This window comes from Onychomys torridus, chromosome 5 (assembly GCF_903995425.1).
Source record: "Onychomys torridus chromosome 5, mOncTor1.1, whole genome shotgun sequence".
NCBI classification, from domain to species: Eukaryota; Metazoa; Chordata; class Mammalia; order Rodentia; family Cricetidae; genus Onychomys; species Onychomys torridus.
The window spans coordinates 98,127,533-98,149,336 of NC_050447.1; the positions used below are offsets into that span (position 1 = coordinate 98,127,533).

At 44.1% G+C, this 21,804-nt stretch overlaps 1 protein-coding gene across 16 annotated transcripts in view; it reads right to left on the reverse strand.

The window, feature by feature from the left end:
• The window catches only part of Carmil1 (capping protein regulator and myosin 1 linker 1), a 289,003-nt gene that overhangs the window by 109,355 nt on the left and 157,844 nt on the right, over positions 1-21,804 (reverse strand). For all 16 annotated transcript variants that reach the window (XR_004945061.1, XR_004945060.1, XM_036189086.1 and 13 more), the window contains 2 exons: positions 19,402-19,490; positions 17,387-17,481 (listed from right to left, as the gene is read on the reverse strand). Coding sequence is in view for 14 of the 16 variants with exons in the window: in XM_036189086.1 (XP_036044979.1) it covers positions 17,387-17,481; positions 19,402-19,490 (184 nt within the window). In the remaining 2 variants the exon portion in view is untranslated. The remainder of the gene's footprint in view (positions 1-17,386; positions 17,482-19,401; positions 19,491-21,804) is intronic.

Below are 21,804 nucleotides of genomic sequence, written 5' to 3' on the forward strand. Positions count from 1 at the left end.
ACCAGAGTCTGAGCCCCAGAGACTGCATTTTTAAAAAGACAGACACAGTGGCACACGCCTATCATCCCATCACTGAAGAAGCAGGGACAGTAGATTCCTGAGGCTTTCGGCCCAGTCTCACCAAATAGACAAGTTTCAGATAAAAGTAATAGCTTCAACCTCAAAGAAACACAGTAGACCTCTGGCCTCCACAACATAGGCACACCCATGTGCACACAGGCACATGCACGCATATGTGCACCCACAGAAAGATGCACACATACGAACATAAAATAATGAACAAATAAGCATATGCTCTTCAAGTGGCTTCAGGTTGCTGGTGACCTGTTACCACCTGGGATATGTTCTCAGAGGTCACTAAACAAGTTCTCCTAAACCAAAGTCTTAAATCCAAGCAGCCATAAAGAACTGTCTGTCCACCGGGCAGAGGTGGAGATTACATGCCTGTAATCCCAGCACTCAGGAGGCAGAGCTAGGCAGATCTCTGTGAGTTCAAGGCCAGCCTGGTCTACAGAGCGAGATCCAGGACAGGCACCAAAACTACTGAGCGACCCTGTCTCAAATAAACAAGCAAACAAAAGAAGAACTGTCTGTCCCTGTCCCTCTGTCCCTCTCCCCATGCCCCTCTTCCTTGGTAAATAAGACACAACTCCTCTAGGAAGGGAGAGGAAGAGCCTCCCTCATCTTTGTAACCTCTGTCTTAACGAGCTGATCTCTCTTTGGAATGAACAGATGTAATTTCATTACTGTCAAGAACAGGGTAATTTTAACTACTCAAGTAGCAGCTCTGCTATTACCAGATGAGTTCCTGTACTTAATTAGCTTATGGCTAACAACCTCAAACAGAGAGCTGGGTTTTAGGCTCAGGACACTCAAAGAAATTCTCCTATTTAAAATTAGGTGTCGTGTACAGTTCACAGTAAGTGTCAGAGACCAGAAATACTAGTTCACTCACTCAAGAACTGCAAGGAACTAAGTGTTCTTGTAAATAGAAATAAGGAACAGATGAGCATGTGCCCTTTCTAAAGTCCTTCAAGCAGCCTCAGACTGCAGGTGAACGATGCTCCCCACATGAATTGTAGACGAAGGAAAAAACCCAGTACCAGACATGAGAAGCCTCTACTTGAGTAGTAGGTCAGGGGAGTCTAAGTGCTAGGCTATTGCTGTTGCCCTTGGTTACCTCTCAGAGTTGAAGATAAGTACCCAGTGCCAAAACCACTACACTCTTCAGGCACAGAAGCAGAAGATTCAAACTAGAGCGAACCTGAAAACCTCTAACTTGCCAAGGGAGGGAAGCAATCCATGGTTTTTATGCAACTGCACATCAATGAACTAAAACAAAGCCCAGCTCGGCAAGACAGCCCTAAAGGTTCAATGGCGGAACTCATCTTGGCAGCACCCACTGTCTAATTGGACTTACAGCCCACTCAGCAGGAGGAAAATTGTGCCTGGTACTAGAAACCTCACCAACTACCTGAGGCCAATGAGGCCATGAATCTTAAACGAGAGCCTGCTTCTGCCATTTTAATAGACCACCATTCCCAGCTGCATTCGAAATTTTGCCGTTATACCAACAGATAGGTGCCGCTCTCCCCTCATTGAAGCTTCTCTTCACAGCAAATGCCCATCGTTACAGGAAACTACAACAGGTCATAATGCAACACAACTCCTACACCTAAGACAGAAGAAACATTACACAAGAGAGAGCGGAAAGATTGTAAGAACCAGAGGAGCAGGGTGATGCTGTGAGATGTGCCTCTAAAAAAGATAGGGACACTACACTCATAATGCCGCAACAATATGGCTGACCAACCAAACCTGAACAATGATAACATCAGCAGATATCTTAATAGAAGAGGGAAATCTCATGGGATCCAACCATTAGACAAAAACTACAGGCAGCTGATGACTGTTGAAAGAGAGAATTAGCCTCTTCAAGGGATGAGTCCCTTAATTGGTTATTCAATACAAAGTGGCCAACCCTGACATCATACACACACAAGCTACACTAACCAGACTCAGCAGGTTGTATTTATATATTTATGCATGTATGTATATATGTGTAGCAATAATTAAAAAATACACAATCATTTGGGGAGGACAAGAAAGAGGGGAAGTGATGTAATCATTTAATTTTAAAAATTAATTTCAAAGATTGCATAGGAATATAAATGTTATAAATATTCAAAAGTCAAGAATGGATAGGAGGAGGGAGAGGGAGTAGGAGGTGAGAAGGAGGGGAGGCTGTGGTTGGGATGTAAAATAAATGAATAAATAAAATTTTTTAAAAGTAAAAAATGGCTTATCTGAATAAAAATATCAGATGCTAAGAGACATATCTACACATGGGTGTTTAAAAGCCAAAAAGGAAAAACATGGAAAAAATACAAACAAATATTGTGTAGTTGTAATAAAGTAAGTTAGATTTCCAAAGTATCACCAGATATAAGTGTGACATTTCACCAATGAAGAGGCTGTAATTATTCCAGTCTGTATGCTCTGACCAGCATTCTGAAAATCTATTAACTGAGTCTGACAGAAATGAAAACACATGTATGCATTCCTACACACAGGCACACACATATACAGACAGAAATCCTTTCTCCAAAGAGCACTTTGAGCATACATGTACCAGTGGCGACCATAAGTCAAGTCATAAAGTGTATCTTAATAGTGCAATATTCCCTAAATAATGAGAGTGGATAGAACTATTCTCTAACTGCAATACTGTATGTTTTCTAAATGTCACTAATACTGTGAGATAAAACTAGAAGCTTGGTAGAAAAGTAATCAGCAGCACTCCAGACACCTAAAACTTAAGCAGTATAAACAAAAACATAACAAATGAAGCCTGAAGAATACTGAGTAGAAGAAAAATTATGATGCCAACATTCATGAAACACAATCGAATCATTAGTCATATAAAGCTATAAGAATAAATTTAACGAAGGTAGTTCTTCAAAAATCTAACAGAATTAATAAATCCCACAAAGACTGGTTCAAAAGAGACTTGTCAGTGAATGCTTACAGACACTACACACACAAGCAAAGGCAAAAACATGCTATGCTTAAAAAAAATATTTTAGATAAGGTGGACAAATTCCTTAGGAAAGACACAACTAATTCTCGTGTAGGAAGAAATAGTTTATCCCTTCAAGATCACACATCTGCAACTATTCCAGTGCTGGGAATCACCAGAGATAAGTGTGACAGGCCGAGCAAGTGCCCTACCACTGCACTACACACTAGTCCCCAAGAACTGAAATCTCTAAAATCCTTCCACAGAGAGAAGCAAAAGTCACCAAGTCCATTATGAGTTCCTGCTATCTAAGTCATTATTTATAAAGTTCTCTTACTTATGAGCAACTACATTAATCTGCCAAAACGGGTGTCCGAGTACAAGCATCATTTCCCAGTGGTAGAGGCAAGAGACACAAACCTCACAGGTAATGTATAGCATGAGTAGAGCACTTTTTTTCTTGCTCTTGGTAGTGGCTGCATTGAAATATTCACTTTGCAAACACTCATTACAATGTAAATACAGTGCTATAGTAGCTATGGGGCTTGAATGAAGAACCTGGTGCCTAAAATAGTGGTATTGGGAGTGGTGTAACCTTGAGAGGTGGGGATTTCTGGAGGCTGCTTAGGTCATTAGAAATATGTCTCCCAAGGGGACTGAGCAATTCTGGTCTCTTTCTCTTTCTTCCCTCACTAGTGATGATAATGGTTTTGTTCTGACACAAGATCCATCCACAATGCAGTACCTGAGGACAGGCCCAGAGGGAAAGTGCCAATCAACTGTGGAGCGAAGCCTACAGAACTGTGAGGCCTGAGCAAGACTCTTCTCCTTCCACTCAGCTGTGTGTGTAATACTTGAGGGAAGCAGCCTGACACAGCTGGGGTTTGATGGGCTTTTCTGAATGTTCTTCATCTTTCCATGAGAGAATTTATTTCAAAAAATAGAAAACAAGTGTGGTAGCCCACACCTTTAATCACAACACTCAAGAGACTGAGGCAGAAGGACTGTGAGTTCGGATCTAGCCTGGGCTGCATAATGACATCTTATCTCAAAAAAAGAAAAAGGGGAAAAAAAAAAAACCTTTTTGGGAAGAATGGGGAATGCCAGAGTCTCACATTTAAATTGACAAGTGGTAGTTTGAATAGGAATAGTCCCCAGAGACTCATGTGTTTAAATGCTTGGCCCATAGGGAATGGCACTATTAGGAGATGCCTTGTTGGAGGAAGTGCATTACTGTGGAGGTGGGCTTTGAGGTCTTATATGCTCAAGCCATTCCCAGTATGGCAGTTCACTTCCTGTTGCCTATGGATCAAAATATAGAACTCTCAGCACCTTCTCCAGCACCATGTCTGCCTGCATGCCACCATGTCCCACCATGATGATAATGAACTAAATCTCTGAAACTAATCCAGCACCAGTGAAATATTTTCCTTTATAAGAGTTGCTGTGGTCATGGTGTCTCTTCATAGCAGTAGAAACCCTAATTAAGACAACTGGCATCAACACTGCCCACTCTTGATCCTTTTCCATTATGTGATTTTTTTTACTTAGCAAAATGCATCCTATGACATTAACACTCTATCCTTAAAGCCAAATTCTGTATCTTCAAATCACTGAAAGCACTGCAGCTGGAATGGACAGGGATCCTGGCAGTCATGAGCCAAGCAATACCACAAAGTCACTGTAAATGTAGCAGCTCACCTTTCTGCTCCAGGGAAAGATTTGCCTAATGTAACAACTGTGCTCTGGCAGAGGAGTTTGCCCAAGCAAAGCTGTTAGAGTTTTACTCAGATCTGCTGGAGTGTAACCACTCTGTTCCATTAGGGGAAAGTTTCCTGGGGACTGTTACAGTTCTGCTCTGCCCGGCCCCCTCCACTCTGGCTCCTCTGAAAATCATTTCTTCTCTGCTCCACTCTGGTGAAGGAAGTCTTACCCAAACCTCATTCAAAAGATTTATTGGGAGGGAGGGATCCAGGAGGGTGGCTGCCTCTGCCAGGATGGGAAAGGCCACAGCAAACTGAACAAGCACAGGGCTTATACCTGGCTTCTTTAAGGCACAGTTTTTCTAGGGTGGAAATTTTCCGGGCGGGAATTAGTCATATTTTAATCGCTGAGCTTGGACAAGCTCGGAGATTGGCTGGATTTCCTGGTCAGGCATTGATTGGTTTTCCTGCTCAGTGACTGGTTGGTTTTGTGCCGAGTTGGTCAAGGGCAGAGTATGTTTCTTTGGCTCTGGTTTCAGGGCCAAAGTATGTTCTTTCACTGGCCCTTTTTAACCTTTTGCTTCTGTTTCAGGGTCAGAGTGTGTTTCTTTGGATCTGGTTTTAGGGCCAAAGTGTGTTTCTTTGGCTGGACTTTTTACCCTATAGTCACTCTAGAAGTAATACCTATCAGAACAAAATTTATCTGCTAAACATTAGCATTAAACCTAAGTTTTGCTGTATTTGGGTTGATTTCACTTATTTTAACTTTCATCTTTGAGGAGACACAGTTTTTAAACATTTAACAAGTGTGTGTGTGTGTGTGTGTGTGTGTAAAACATTTGACATCTGTGAATGCCCACACTCAAATCAAAGACAACAATGGACCATATGCTTTAGGTGTAGATGGAGGGTGTGCTTTACACAACCAGGCAAACTCACACCTCTGTTTACTCATTGCCTATAAACACATTTTAAAAAGGAAGGTATCCCAAACCCAGCAGTGTTGTTTTTTAAATATAACAGAGCAACTCAAAGCATCACAAGTGATAAATAGCAAACTCCTAAGTTTCAAATACATGCAAAGTCGTGCTGTGTAGTTCTGAATTATTTTTCAATAGTTCTAAAAGCAAGGAGAATTACTAAAGGCAAATAAATAAAAGCAAAGATAAGTATCTTTTTTATGAAATTTTAGATAAGTAATGAGGAACATACAATGCCTATGAAAGAAAATACATCATTAAAAACATTTTTCTCAAGTAAGCCAGACTGGCCTTTAACTCTTGATCCTCCTGGCCCCACCTGCAGAATGTTGTGATCACAGACATTTGTCATCACAGCTGTCTTTAAAACATAGTTTTATATCATAGAGGAGGAAGAGGTTATAATGAATTATTGTTCTGGATGGTTTTAAAACAAGAATAAAAAAGCAAACAAATACTGACTATAGTCCTTGTTAAAGCTGTTACTGCCTTCCTTAGTGGAATATGGTATCCATTAAGATGTTTCTTCTTCTTTGGGCTGGAGAGATGGCTAAGAGGATAAGAGAACTGACTGCTCTCCCAGAGGTCCTGAGTTCAATTCCCAGCAACCACATGGTGGCTCACAACCATCTGTAGTGAGATTTGGTGCCCTCGTCTGGCCCACAGGCATACATGCTGTATACATAATAAATAAACAAATCTTAAAAAAAAAAAAAAGACAGTTCTTCAACAAAATAAAGAGAAAGGAGGACAGAGGAGAGAATGGAGGGGAGAGAATAGGAGAAAAATACTATTCATGTGTCCATCCTTGTGTATACACACACACACACACACACACACACACACACACACACACACACACACGGGGAGGACTGTGCGCGCACACACACACACACACACACACACACACACACACACACACGTGATGTATTTACCCTGAGAAGAGTGAGGCACTGGCCAGGAGAACTCCACAAGCTACCACACAAAAGCCCTTGCTTTGGCACAGTTCCAAAACAGAGTCTCAGCAGGTACAAGACTGAGGTGTTTTCCAGGAAAAAAAGGTAGTAACACAGATGCTCTGTGCTTGCTGAAGCTGGTTTCCCATGGCTTAAGAGCAGAAAGTGACCTCAAATGAGCCAGGTCTTTACAGAAAGGACAGGGGACATGATGAAACTTGGGGCCAAGACTATTCAGTTCAACCACTGGAACTAAACAAGACAAAGCGGAGCTTCCAGAGCTGTGAATTACAACCACGTTTACTGCCTAAAGCCTCCATTGGAGATATTATTAGTAGATCTTCCTAGGATTTTTAAAAAGTATGTAGAAGATGTATACATTTCCCTTCGAAATGCTACTGTTCTAGCTTCCTCTACTTCAAAGCATTTTTATCTAATGAAAAAGTAATTATACAGTGTTTCATATGCTAATTTGCTGTCCATCATTATTAACTCCCATACACAGGAAAATTAAATTTGACATTGTAAATTTAACCCCATTAGTCACATGTGCACTTAAAAGCTTCCAACACCATATACAATTTCAACATTGGGCCACCTTGGTGTCACTGAGATTCACATGGTGAGAAATGGGATCAATAGGCCTTGGCTAATCTAAAGCATTATGTTAATAAGCTAACAAAATTCTGCCTGCAGAGCTCTAGCAACGTGGTACAGGGAAATAAATGCAAGTCCTATTCTGTGTCTGTCATGAAGCATGTAGGGATCACCATGGCCCCCACCCCTTGGAGAGCTGAAACAGGTTAACAGACATGACTTCAGAGCAGTCTGATTTGGAGAACCTACCTCAAAAAGTAAAACAAAACAGAAATATATAGAGATAGGAACTCTAAAAATATCATATCACATTAAAATTTAGAGATTTCAGAGCTGAAGAGATGGTTTACGATAGTTAAGAGCAATGGCTGCTTTTCTAGAGAAGCAAGTTTCAATTCCTAGCACACAGCTGTCTATACCTCCAGTTCCAAGGGGTCAGATGCCCTCTTCTGGCCTCCATGGGCACCAGGTATGCACATAGTACACAGACATACATATGGGCAAAACACCCATACTCATAAAATTTAAACCCAAAAAAGTTACAGATTTCTGCCAATTCCTGTTGGAAAGTGGAGAAAAACTAAAGCAGAGTTAATAACTGAATGAAATAAAATGAACTGTTTCTATTTTTCAAATAAAAGAAAACCAGGTGTGGTGGCTCATGCACTCAAATGATGGAAGCAGGAAGATCGTCATGAGTGATACCAGACCAGACCATGGAGTGAGTTCAAGGAAAGCCAGGCTACAGGGGGAAAGGGTCACAGGGGTTACAAGATCACCAGGGCTTCAGGATCCCAGGGCAACAGGATTACAGGCCTCTAAGGAAATACAGCAACAATGTTACATACAGGGCTACAGGGGACACAGGGAAGTAGGGCAACAGGCAAATAGGGCCACAGGGCTCCTGTAGGACCACAGGGCTCCTATAGGACCATGGGGCTACTACAGGATCACGGGGCTCCTACAGAACCACGGGGCCCCTACAGGACCACGGGGCCCTGAGCAACAGAGCAGGAAGGGAAGGAGAGAAAGAAAGGCAGAAAATGAAGGTTTTAGCAGGGAAGGGAAGAAAGGGAAAAAGAAAACAGATTAAGAAGAAAGAATTTGAAAGTTAAGGGATATTGGTGGGTGAAAAGGAACCGGACTCAACCTACTTACCTTTTTATGTTCTGAAATTCAGACCTATGACATTTAAAAAGTATTGTATTGCTTCACTCTACTTAACAATGAGGATAGTAAACGTAATTAAAATGACCAATCACAGAAAGCACTGTTTTATATCTGCCACAGAGAAACTTGACATTTGAATCATTAGAGCAAAGGTTTAAGAAACTCCTTTGACATATAATGGAACAAACTAACTTGTTCAAACAGCACAGAACTGCTTAATTCTACCTCTGAAGGGGACTGTATAGCCAGATTCAAACCTACCGTGCACAGCACACTGATCCACTGACCTGAACAGTGAGGCAGGAAATCACAGGAGGCAGTCTGCACACACAGTCTCCTCCATCACTGTCCCAGACACCTAAGGATGCAACAGTTTCCTCGCCCTTAAGGCATGAGTGAGAATATCTGCACCACATCCTCTGTCATCAGGTAGAGGCAGGAAGACTGGGACTTCCTGGATGCACAGCCACAGGCTGCTCTTACTCTGTGGACCATCTCCTCCCTTCTCAGAACATCCTCCTGGTGGACATTCTCATTATTAACTATTCTAAAGATGAGCCAGCTCCTGAGACATGAAGTCAGGTGACCTGTCTGACACAACCCTGTCAACAGTTGGGGGCCCAGAATCGAGCCCATGTACCACAACTTCAAACCTGATACACAGGGATAGGCAGGAGATAAGAAGCCCCCCCCCCCAAAGAAGTCAACAACAATCCCAAGAGCTATTTCAAATCAGAGCCACCAAGGATGTCCAGAAGAGAAACACTGGGTACCTCGGGTCAACACTTGTAAAATAAACAGCATTAGGTGGGAATCTAAATCACCTTTCAGTTAAATAATCAAACTTGTAGTAAAATGAAGGGAAGAAGATGAACCTGACCACACTGACATCATATGAACTGAACTGAGCTAGTAGGCAAGTAGTTCATCCTGTAAGGCTGTGGTAGGGGGATCACTGAGAAGTTGAAGCCATCCTGGGCTACAGACTGAGACACTGTCTCAAAAAAATCCAAAGGAATGCCATAATAAAACTCATTACTTTTATGCTAGACTAAGTTGTTTTTTTTTTTTTTTTAATTAAAAACACATAAAACTATATAACTGGAAGTTCACCAGGAAGAGGAGACTGCCATACTTAGGGAATAAGATGAAGTGAGCAAAAGGCTTCACTAGCTTCCGGGAAAACATGTCACTTCAGGACGCAGAAGCAGAGTTGCAGTCAGCATCACAAAGTGACAGACAACACGGAGTTCTCACACCCATCGGTGTGGGGCCAGTAAATGGAGTCCAGTGAGAAGGAGGGAGTGACGGACAGTGTATGGTCAACTGAACACAAGCTGGAGTCATTTGGGATGCGGGCCCCCCAGGTGAGAAAATGCTCCCCTCCAAATTGCATGTGGGCAAGTCCACGGGACATCATCTTAATTGGTTATTGATATGAGAGGACCCAGCCCACTGTGGGTAGTTCCACCCTTGGGCCAGTGGACCTGGGGTGCCATAAGAAAGCAGGCTGAGCTAGCCTTGGAGAGCAGACCAGGAAGTAGCATGGCTTGCTTCAGTTCCAGCCTCCATGCATGTACCTTCCCCGACTTCCTTTGATAATGAGCTGTGATGTGAAAGTATAAGGCAAATAAACCCTTTCCTCCCAAAGTTGCTTATGCCTAGTGTTTTATCACAAAATAAAAGTCCTAACTAAGATAGAAATTGGTACCAGGAGTGGGGGATTGCTATGAAAGATCTGGTGTTTCTGAGCAGCATGGACAATGACTTTCGCATGGTTGTATAGATAGAGCCCCCTCTTTAGCATATCCCCCCCCTCCATGTACTCTAACATCTCCCATGACCACAAGGCCATGTAATTAGGGTGAAATGATACAGTTAGCTGGGAGATGCAGAAGAGAGTGGTAGATAAGCTGAAAAGGGCCCAATAACTATTCTCCCTGCATGCCCCCTTTTGGGAGACAGTGTCACTAGCCCTATCTTGAAGGTCTCTTGTAAGCAGTCACAGCTGCTCTAATGGAACAACAGCCGTTATGGAAGGGTAACAGTTCACAGCACCCTGTACCTGCCTCTGGTTTTTACATTCTTCTACACCCCCACCCATGTGCCCTGGGTCCTGGAGGAAGGTGCCATAGCTAGGTGATTATTCTCCTCTGAAAGTTCATTGTTGGCTCTTTCAAGGAAGTGTCAGTTAATCCCAGGAGTCAGCAACTAAAGTGATACCAAAGTAAAATGTAAGCGTGAAAAGATTCTATTACTTGTATCTGTTGGTCCATTAGAAGAGCAATGTTTTGGTACAGGAGCATGGATTTAAGTACCACCTTAGTTAGCTATCCATAATCCAAGGACATTCTCCCTGAGCTGATCCCCTGATTCATCCTGGACATTTCCCACTATCAGGGCTGCTCCAGATATCCATCCCTTGGAGTCAGCAGACTCCTAGCTAGCACTGTACTTCAGTTGCAGTTGGCCAGTGCCTCTCCACAAGCCACACCAAGCTGCTGAGAGGACCCCTAGATGGGCACACAAGCTGTATTTGGGGAGAAGGGAGATGAATGTACACAGCATACTCAGGGACGAAAGCTGCCAACCCCTAGATCAAGAATAATCACTTTCACAGCTCTAGTTCCTCATGCATCAGCTGACTCATGGACTTGGAGGCTCCTGGGGTCACCAGGAACCACAGCACACCTGGGTCCTACACATATCCTGTACCCTAAATATTTTAGAAATAATAAATTCACAATGTTCTCCATTAGCCTGCAGAAGACCCTGGCCATCTCATTAGGGAAGCAGCTGGGGGGAGGGGGAGATACCACCCCTAGAGATCTTCCTCTGTACCAAGGGCTGCCATCTGTGCCTCTCTGTTCTGTTTCTTTTACCCCTGTGGTGAACTGCTGGTCACGCTTTAAGGCCTTCCAAAGACTCCCCAGCACCACAGCTGAGCGTCTATCAATTTTGATTCTACAGTTCCTGACTCACATTTGCTTCCAAGTGACTAGGAGAGGTCCCTCTGCTTGGCTTCCTGTTCTATGTGCTCACAATTGCCAATGGGCATGATCTACATGACTATATTACCTCCAAAAGATAATATAATGCCCACCATGGGGTTCAGAAATGTCACCAGAGCTCCAGCCCTGCCTCACTGTCCTTCATGAATTAACTTCTCTAGTGAACACCCCATGCCCAATTTCCTGGGCAGTGCCTGTCTCTTGTCCTACAGACTCTGATGACCGTGGGACCTCTGAGGATGGCCAAGTGTCTCTAATAGCTCCTGTGAGCCAGTCTGCCATGGATGATTTCCCTTGTACAGCCTTTGTCTCCCGGAGGACTGTGTGGTGATATTATTCAATTTCTCTGCTACTGTAGCACTTAGACTGACATCATCAATCCCATAATCGGCAGCCTCATGAGAAGGCTGGAGAGTTTTGTTGTTTGTTAAAAGGTTTTTCCAATTTAAGCAGTTCAGGTACTATATATTTCCCGATTAGTAGTCTCTCACAATAGGCTGCTGTTAAGCTCCCAACTGCATTTGAATCATGGATTACATCTTTCTCTTTTCACCCGAGGAGTGTCATCCATCACTTCTAACTCACTTTCTTCCTCTTCACCATCCAACTTCCCTCATGGGTTCCACAGTTTTGGATCCCAAAAGGACTCATCAAAGCTCATCTATCTAATCTATCTTCTTTTCTCCTTTCTGCCTCACAGCCATAAGAAGTGGCAAGCCAACACCTCCATCTCTTGGCCTCTTTTATTGAATTTACCCAACAAATCAGAACCCAACCAGGGTGGGAGTACTGGAAACATAGCCTCTTCCCAATCTAATTCTTCCTTCACACAAATATTCCCTCTGGATAGCCAACTCTGCCTCAGATGAGTGTCTCAATACATAGAGCAAGAGCTGCATAACTCCGTGGGAGCTGGCTGGCACTGCCGCTCTTAGTGATGCTCTCCAAGACTGCAACATTTGCCTTAGACCTTCAACTCTTCTTGGGGAATCTCCATACTCACACAGTAGGGTCCCCTAATCTCGCAGGCAAGCCACTTTATACCAGAGAAGGCTGCCGCCACTCTGGGAACCTCCCCACCCTCCTCCTTCTGATGGCTCAGCCTCAGTTAGGGGTCTTACTCCCCATAGCAAGGACAATGCAGCTGTCTCTACAGTAGAAGGCACCCCATTTCATACCACATAGAGAAAGGGCCATACTGGGATTCCCTGCCTCTGACTCACAAAGATGCCCCCCCATTGCTCTTCGATCTCGTGCCAGTAGTCACGGTTGCTTTGATGAGGGTGACAACCGTCATGCCTCTATAACAGCCTCTGGTGCATTTACCCAGACACTCTTTCCCTCTGCTCACTAAATCACACTTTATGTCCTTCTCCACAAGCCCATGATAATCCGAAGGCTGCAGATTGTCCTTAGACTCTGGTATGACAAGCAGTCTGTGGGAGCCTGTTTTCAGGTTCCTGTGGCTTTACCCAGCAGGTCCACATAGAGGATGATTAGGGCCACGAGCCTGAGTACAGGTGTCTGAGATGGTCTGTACTTGGCTGTGCTGGGGGAGGAGGTCTTTTGCTTCACACCTTGGCATCTCTATAAATACCCTGGGGCTGAGACAGTCCGGCCCATTGGAAAAGGTTCCAGGCCCTCTCGAGGCTATCCTTTATTTTCTATCTGTTTATCTCCACAATCTAAATCCTTCTATCTAACATTTCCTGCTGCTCACACTCAAGAAAACTCTGGGGAGCTGTGGGGTTGGTGGGTAAACACCCCACAGTAGTCCATGCTGTAAACAGCCAGGATTCACTGTATCAATATTCATATCACAAAGCCAACAGACAAATTTTCTGCCTGAGAGCGGCCAAGTAGGTTCAGAGGCAAAATCAAATTCCACGTGGTGTTTAATGCCTCACAATTCTGGTCTCTTAACACACTGAGATCCTGTCTGCCTTAGGTTCGAGCTTCCCTGTAAATGGTCATCACTGTCCCAGGCTCTCTCTTCTATGTCACAGATCCTCCTCTCTGACCCTGCAGCCCACCCCAGGTTTCGACTGTTTTAAAATACAAATCATTGGCCAGGCGGTGGTGGTGCACGTCTGTAATCCCAGCACTTGGGAGGCAGAGGCAGGCGGATCTCTGTGAGTTCGAGGCCAGCCTGGTCTACAGAGCTAGTCCAGGACAGGCTCCAAAGCTACAGAGAAACCCTGTCTTGAAAAACAAAAACAACAACAACAAAAATACAAATCATTGTTATTGGAAAGTTCAGAATTGCTGCCATGGTGTCATACACCTATAATTCCGGCACTCAGGAGGTAAAGGCAGGACAAACAGGAGTTCAAAGACAACCTCAGTTACATGAAACCCTGTCTCAAAACTAAATAAAGAGGACAAGAAAGAAGGAACAAAAGTTATTTTTCTCGAGATTGAAATTTCAATAAATATTTTACACATAGCTAAATTTCCTATGATATTCCTACCTCTGCTTTTAAAAACTACCAAGCATATTTGATAATTAGCCTAAACAAAAAGAATCAATTCCATTCCAGCTGTGGAGCAGAGGTACATCAGCAGCACTATTATCCCAGCACATTATCCCAGCACTCAGGAGGCAGAGACAGAAGGCTTGCTCCAAATTTGAAGCCAGTTTGGTCTACATGGCAAGGCCCTGTCTATATACACACACCTCTCCCCTCATGGTGAGGCCTGTCTATATGCACATACCTCTCCCCCTTATGGTGATGCCTGTCTATATGCACATACCTCTCCCACTTATGATGATGCCTGTCTGTGTACACACACCTCTCCCCTCATGGTGAGGCCTATCTATATACACACACCTCTCCCCCTTATGGTGATGCCTGTCTATATACACACACCTCTCCCCCTTATGGTGATGCCTGTCTATATACACACACCTCTCTCCCTCACAGTGAGACTCTGTCTATATGCACACATCTGTCCCCCTCACCCCTCTCTCTCCTAAAAGAAAAAGACAATGAAAATTGTTTCTAAAGGCTCAACCCCAAGAGTGAAGTAGGTGTTGACAGCCAGCCAAGGCAGTGGCAAACACAGCAATGAATGAACTTGGAGGAGAAATGGGTAAGTCTCAGGCTGCAAAAATATTTTTAGGTGTCCAAACTGGAGGGAATGTAGACAGAATACACACTGGAGGTCTGGTGAGCAAATAGCAGAACAATACTCACAATGATCCATGGCAACTGTATCTGTAGCAGACACAGTTGGTGCCGGTGGATGAAAACATGCACAAAGCAGCATCGCTGAGGTCGGAAGGTGGAGGGAAAAGCATCTTTGTTGAGCACAGACCCTCATTCGCACAAAAGACCCCTCTATAAACTTCACCATGACTTTCAAGTGCAATTTTTAAAAGCAAACTTTTCAAAACAGAATGAAGTCAAATTCAATCAAACTCCATTTAAGGGAAGTACTTATTGCATGTGAAAAGTCTTGCACTAGATGCTGTGTGTCTAAGGGAGGGCTAGAGGAAGCAGGCATGGAGAGAGAGTGACAGGCAGTGGGTGCTCCAGGAGCAGGGCACAACTGCCCACACTCAGCTATAGCACAAGCAGAGTACAGTGAGTTACATCAAAGGGTTTCGGGGGCTCCAAGGTGAGGTGCTGAGAGAAGAAACAGTACCTGAGGAGACATGAAGGATACAGGACAGGAGATAAAGGGCCTGAGACTCATTCTTTGCTCTCCCAGGCCCACAACCTGACTTGTGGTCTCCTAGGTGTGTCTCCTTTCTGAGGTTCAACCACACTGATGCTGGGACAAATGTACCACTTCCATTTATCCAAGTGTATTACATCCTATTTATCCATTGATGATCACTGGGCTGCTTCCACATGTGTGTGTGTGTGTGTGTGTGTGTGTGTGTGTGTGTGTGTGTGTGTGTGTTGCTCCTCTAAACCTGTGCTTACATCAGAGTCTTTGTGCAGACCACCTCTTTTTTTTTGATAGCCAGGAGTAGACTTGCTAGGTCCTTTGGAACATCTTTGTTTAACCTTTTAAAAACCTCTCTCAAGTTTCCAAATGGCTGCATCCTTGTCCATTCCCACCAGCAATGGCAGCATTGTCCTTTCCGTACCCTCTCAAATACATTTATTTCTGTCACAGCCAGATGACTGGCTATGAACTAGTACCCCATTGTGCCTTTAATTTCCATTTCCTAATGACTCAAAGTGCCCTGCTAACCCACCTGTCTTCTGGAGTTCACCTCCTTAGGGACATGACTACTTCCCTCTACTGATCCAGCCCTGTCAGTAGCTAAATACAGCCAGACCCCCCCCCCCCCCCCCCACCCCCCATCTTACAAACAAACCCAACACAGCTCCCCTGACTTTGGAGGTGCTGGGAACAGTTTCCACATCGCCACACTCACCACGCTGCCACTTCTAACAGAGCTGGTAGAGAGCACGGCTGCTTTTCCTGCAGAAATGACGACACCCCAGAGAACCCCACACACTAGCCCCATGTCTTTATTTTCAGCCTGGGCTCATGCTTAGGCTGCTTGCCATGTGACCTAGTTTTGGATTCAGCTTCCACCTTCCTTCAGACTCCCTACTTCAGATGAAGGAAGTTACCCCTGAGGTTCCCGTGTGAATGCTACAAAGGAATCCTTTTCCACACACAGCAGCATCCCAGTCAGAAAGTGAATGTGAAGCTGCCTGGGTGCCCTCAGCTCAGCTGAATAATTAATCTTCATCAAATACCTAACATTGAAAGATGAAAGGCCCTACTCAATAAGGCTGGAAAACATTTCCAGCAGCAAATGAAAACAAAATGTTCCCTCCAGAGATAGCGTGATTCCTTCTCCAACCCCATCCATCAATGTTCTGAGACCAGGACAGAGAACTCAACCACAGGCTTCCCTTCCTGGGTCAGCTGCAGGATCCGCCTTTGCTACTTACGAACACTTTCCTTTGGGTTCCCTTTTTGTTTTGAGGTGGTGGGATTGATCCCAGAAACTCACACATGACAAGCAAGCACCCTGCCATACCTCAGCCCCAGATGCAAACATGTTTGAGAAATCTTTCTCCTCACAAATCTGGTCCTTCAACCTCACTGTAACCACATGTTCAAGTCTAATCAAGTATTCAAAGATACGGGTGGTGGGCACAAATTTAAACTGGTCACCCAGATTCTGGCCCCCTCTTAAATGCTTCCTATAGAGCAAGACAGATGGGTGACTATAAAAGGGGCTCACTGCATGATTATTAAATCAATGAATTCTAAGCTTATCTACAAAGACCACAGGCTGGGGATGGAACTCAGCAGAACAGCATTCACCCTGCATGCACAAGGCTCTGTGTTCACTACAAGGGGGGCTGGGAACTGTATTGATGCACAGGCCTGTATTCTCAGAACTTCTGAGGCAGAGGCCCAAAGGTAGCATTAGTCTTGTCTCAAAAAAAATAATAAGGGCTCTAGGGGGTATATGTTGAGTGGGTCACCCTATCACAGAGGTATGTGAACGAAATGAAAGCTTCTGAGACAAGTTCTAGCTGGTCGCTAACATCACAAAGTACCCTGTGAGAGGTGGAAGATATAACCTAAGCATTCTCTTGGATCTGGGAGTGGTCTCCACCAGCAGTGAGCAAAAGCAGAGGGACCCTGAGTCCTACCGCCCCAAGGAAAGTTGTCTTCTGTTGACCAGAGATAAGGAAGACTTAGGGTGAGTGTGGGTGGGACTCCACCTGGGTTTAGGGAGAATTCCTGGTAGGTGTGGGAAGGACTCTGGGTGGGTGTGAAGAAGGTTCCGGGTGCATGTGGGGAGGGTTGGTATGGAGAGGCCTCCAGGTACGTGTGGAAGACTGGGTAGGTGTGACAAGGGCTCCAGGTGGCTAAAGTGAAGCTGGCACTATGCCCAGGCCTGGATAAACTAGGACCCTAGGATCCTACACCTCTGGCCTTCCTGATCTTATGTATGGTTCGGTACCTCGATCCTCCAGCGGGTTCCCGGCGAGGTTGATCGTGTGAAGTCCTGAGTTAGGATTATGTGCTAGAGCACTGGCCAATTTTTGTGCAAAATCTCTGCAAGGAAACAAAATGGCACGAGTAACGAACAAAATGCCAACTGTTCGAATGAAACATTTCAGGATTAAAATGGAATGAAACCAAAAAGGAAGAAACTCTCCCTTACAGTCTTCCGTAGAGAGCTACCAGTACAGCTCAGGGATAGAACACTTGCCTACAAGGGGGAGGCTCTGGGTGTAACTGCCACTCTGTGAGTGGGATGCAGGGAAAACACACACATACAGATAACACTCAGTTCATTCTGATTTGACAAAACCTCACACACAGGAACAGAGACAATACGCCATTTCCCCTCGGTTACCCAAGAAAAATCCTCCACGGGTTCATTTGGTCCCCATGCACTAGTACTACTTTGGAAGGGTGTGGAATGCTTAAGAGGTGGACCCTCACTGGAGTAAGTGGGTCACTAGGAATAGGCCTTGTGGTTTTAAAGCTGGGTCACACTTCCTATGGGCTGTTTGCTTCCTGAGTACAGACAAATATGACCAGCCACCTCACGTTCCTGCCACTACACCTCCCCTGGGTATGAAGAACTTCATTCTTAACTATTGTGCCAAAAGACATTCCCCCCTGCACCTACACACACACACACACACACACACACACACACACACACACACACACACACACAAATACACACAAATACACACAAATACACACACATGTCCACCAGCAGCCAGATGTTTGGTAACACATCCAATTCTAGAGACGCTGCTAAATGCTGCTAACAGTATCACTGATCCCTTCCTGTTTTTTTAAAAATTCCACAGCAAATCTGCTTTCTTGTAAATTCTAGTAGGCTCTTCACTTTATCTTACATCTTATTTCCTCTAACACTCACAAATGTAAAATTAATTGCTTTAATTATTGAGTTAAAGGCCACCATTGCTAGCACCCTATTTTACACAAAGAGAAAAATCACTGTTTTGTTATATTTTAACCTGAAATAGCACACTAAGTGCTAGGATTACAAAATACCTGCCTTGCTCTTTAACAACAATAAAGCCTTTGTTCCAACAGATTCTAGCTCATGCTCTTCAGTGTTAAAGTCAGGGGGTGGCATTAAACCACCAGGAGAAGCTTTAGAGAAATGACTAAACCTGATGAATGTAAGAAAATCACAGGGAATCTGTTAGCATCACGACTACAATAGTAAAAGCTGCTCAGACATCTTCAGTGAGAGAGGTGTTTTGTAAGCACCACACACCCATCAATTCGCTTACTCCCCAGCCTCAGTGACTACCCTCGTTTCCAAGGTAAAGACGCTGAGGTAGGACTTCTGAAGCAGGAGGCACTTAGTAAGGCCCTACTCTTATCCACTACACTGTGAGCCCTCAGAATGTCCCACAACACAGAACATGCTACCCAACACTTGGCTTTCATGATAATAATGGTATTATGGACTGGTTGATTGATTTGTGTTGTGATTTGACTGTGAAATCTACCCCAGAGGCTCATGTATCTTAACATGTGCCCCTACTCCCAGCTAGTGGTGGTGTTTAGGGAGGTTGAAGAACATCTGGCAGTTGGGGACTTAGCGAAGCAGGACCATAGATTTGGGGATATAGATTACAGCCTGGCCTTTGTTCTATTTCTTGACCCCTGAAGTACATAACTGCCACATGTGCCCAATGGCACCATGCCTTCCACACCAGGATTCATGCATTTGTATCTATGCTGAGTCTAGACAAACCCTTTTGCCCTCCTTGTGTTGAGTATTTGGTTACAGTAAGAAGATTAATATGGTTTTTGCTCATTCCGTTTTTGTTTTTGTTTTTTGTTTTGTTTTGTTTTGTTTTTCAGAAGGAAACACTATATGTGAGCACCTCAACTTTTTAAAAGATCATGTACTAATTAAAAGGGCAAATGGCCTGAAATTTTAAAGCAACATGTTCACATAATCAGGGAAACACTCACGTTCTGAGTCCAGCATTTTCCAACACCAATTCTTCCAGTCGGTTGGACCGACTCACCACCCTCAAGATCTGTTCACAGACATCCGTGGACTGTAACAGAAAACACTTGTTGGCCATTCTGCACGCCTGATGAAAAACATTTCACTCGAGTGCTATAAATCTATACAACACAGAAATACAAGTAAATGAAACACTCATCCACACACATTCATTCAGGAACTAGTCAGAGAACATCCCCACTACACACCACCATGAAAACCTGGGGACACCAGGGTACAAAATACAGTCTCCAAGTGTACTGCTCCTCAGGGAAGAGACACAAATGCTGTGGCCTGAGCTGGTGCCAAGCCCCACACCCTCATACATTGAAACATACCCAGCAATGTGATGGCAGCAGCAGGTGGGTTTGGAAGGTGAGATGTCATGGGAGTGTACATCCTAAAGAATGGCGTTGGTGCCCTGGTAAAAGCATCCCAGAGCTGCCTTGCCCCTCCCACCACGTAAAGACACAGCTAATGGAGCCATTTACAAACCATAAAGTGGATGCCATTGTACAGTGAACAGGCTACTACCTGACTGTGGGCTTCCCAGCCTCCAGAACTGAGGGAAACAAACTTCTGTTGTGTAAGTTGTATAATATCTACAGTATTGTTATAAGCAGGCTGAATGGAGTAAGATAAAATATACAACTGTGATGCAGTAACAAGGGCCTTTTAGGCAGCTACAAGTCCACGTAAGTCCCTCTTACCCTTTCTTTGGAAAAGCAAACTGACTTCCAAAGGCAGTGATAGATGTCCCAGGTGAGGCCCTGAGGACTAAGTGATAGTGATAATGACAGAGAGGATCTCATTACAGTTGCCTCTGTGGACTGGACACTGAGCTACATCTATATGCATATGCCATTACCAAACCAGTAGCTACGTATTATTCTCTTTTACAAATAAGAACAGTAAGGGATAGAGTGTCCTGCACTTCAACAGGGACCAGCCCCTCATGGTGTGGTTGGTCACTAGGATTCACTAAAGTAGGAGAAAGGGGAAATGTCAAAGAACTAAATAAATGCCTCCATGTAAATAGTATTTTTAAATTATTTTAAACTGTAGTGCCAGCACACGTCTTTAATCCCAGCACTTGGGAGGCAGAGGCAGGCAGATCTCTGTGAGTTCGAGGCCAGCCTGGGCTACAGAATGAGATCCAGGAAAGGCACAAAGCTACACAGAGAAACCCATCTCAAAAAACAAAAAGTAAAAAAGTTAAGAAAAGAAGAAGAAGAAGAGGAGGAGGAGGAGGAGGAGGAGGAGGAAGAGGAGGAGGAGGAAGAGGAAAAGAAGAAGAAGAAGAAGAAGAAGAAGAAGAAGAAGAAGAAGAAGCAGCAGCAGCAGCAGCAGCAGCAGCAGCAGCCCTTCAAGGCTGGAGAGATGGCTCAGTGGTTAAGAGCACTTGGCTGCTCTTGCAGAGGTCCTGAGTTCAATTCCCAGCAACCACATGGTGGCTCAAACCATCTGTAATGAGATCTGGCGCCCTCTTCTGGCCCACAGGCATACATGCAGACAGAACACTATACATAGTAAATAAATAAATCTTTTAAATGATATGTGTGAATATATGTGAATATGTGTGAGTATCTATGAGTATATGCGTGAGTATCTGTGTCTGGGTATATGTCAGTGCAGGTACTCACAGAGGCCAGAGACATAGGATCCTCCTAGAACTGGAGTTATGAACCTACTGATACAGGTGTTAGGCGTGGAACTCAAGTCCTCTGGAAGAGCAATATGCACTCTTAACTGCTGAGCCAGCTCTCCAGGTCACTAAAGTTTGGGGGGTTTGTTTTTAAATTATGTATTTATGTAATTATTTTACAGGGGAATTGAATATTGAAGAACTGTGACACACGCCATGGTGGTAGAATTGGACATGAGGTTTTAATGTTTGGATTTCTACATGTTCATATTTTTATTTATATTGACTTACTCCAGAAGTAGCCCAGGTGCTGACAAATGATTTTACACAATTGCATTATAACCAAGGGCTTACTTGAATGTTTTACGATATAAATAAGAGGCAACCTGCCCGTGTGCCATAGCATATAGCAAAGCAATTTTTAAAACAAACAAAACTATCACATAAGTATATATGCGTTCTCTGACTTACCCGGTGGCACATGTCTAGCTGGCGTCCCCAGTAACTGAAGCACAGTCTGAAATGAAGTGCCCCAGAGCTCTCCGGTTGGGTAATCTTTACAAAAGGCTACCCTGGAAATACCTGAAGTCCCACTGTAGAACTCTGATTTCTCTCTTACATGCTGCTTTGCCCAAGTCAGTCCAGTTCGTGGGCTGAAAGGATCGAGTGAATTGACAGCAGAGGTAAAAATGAGCTCTACCCGAGCCAGTGCATTTCCGTT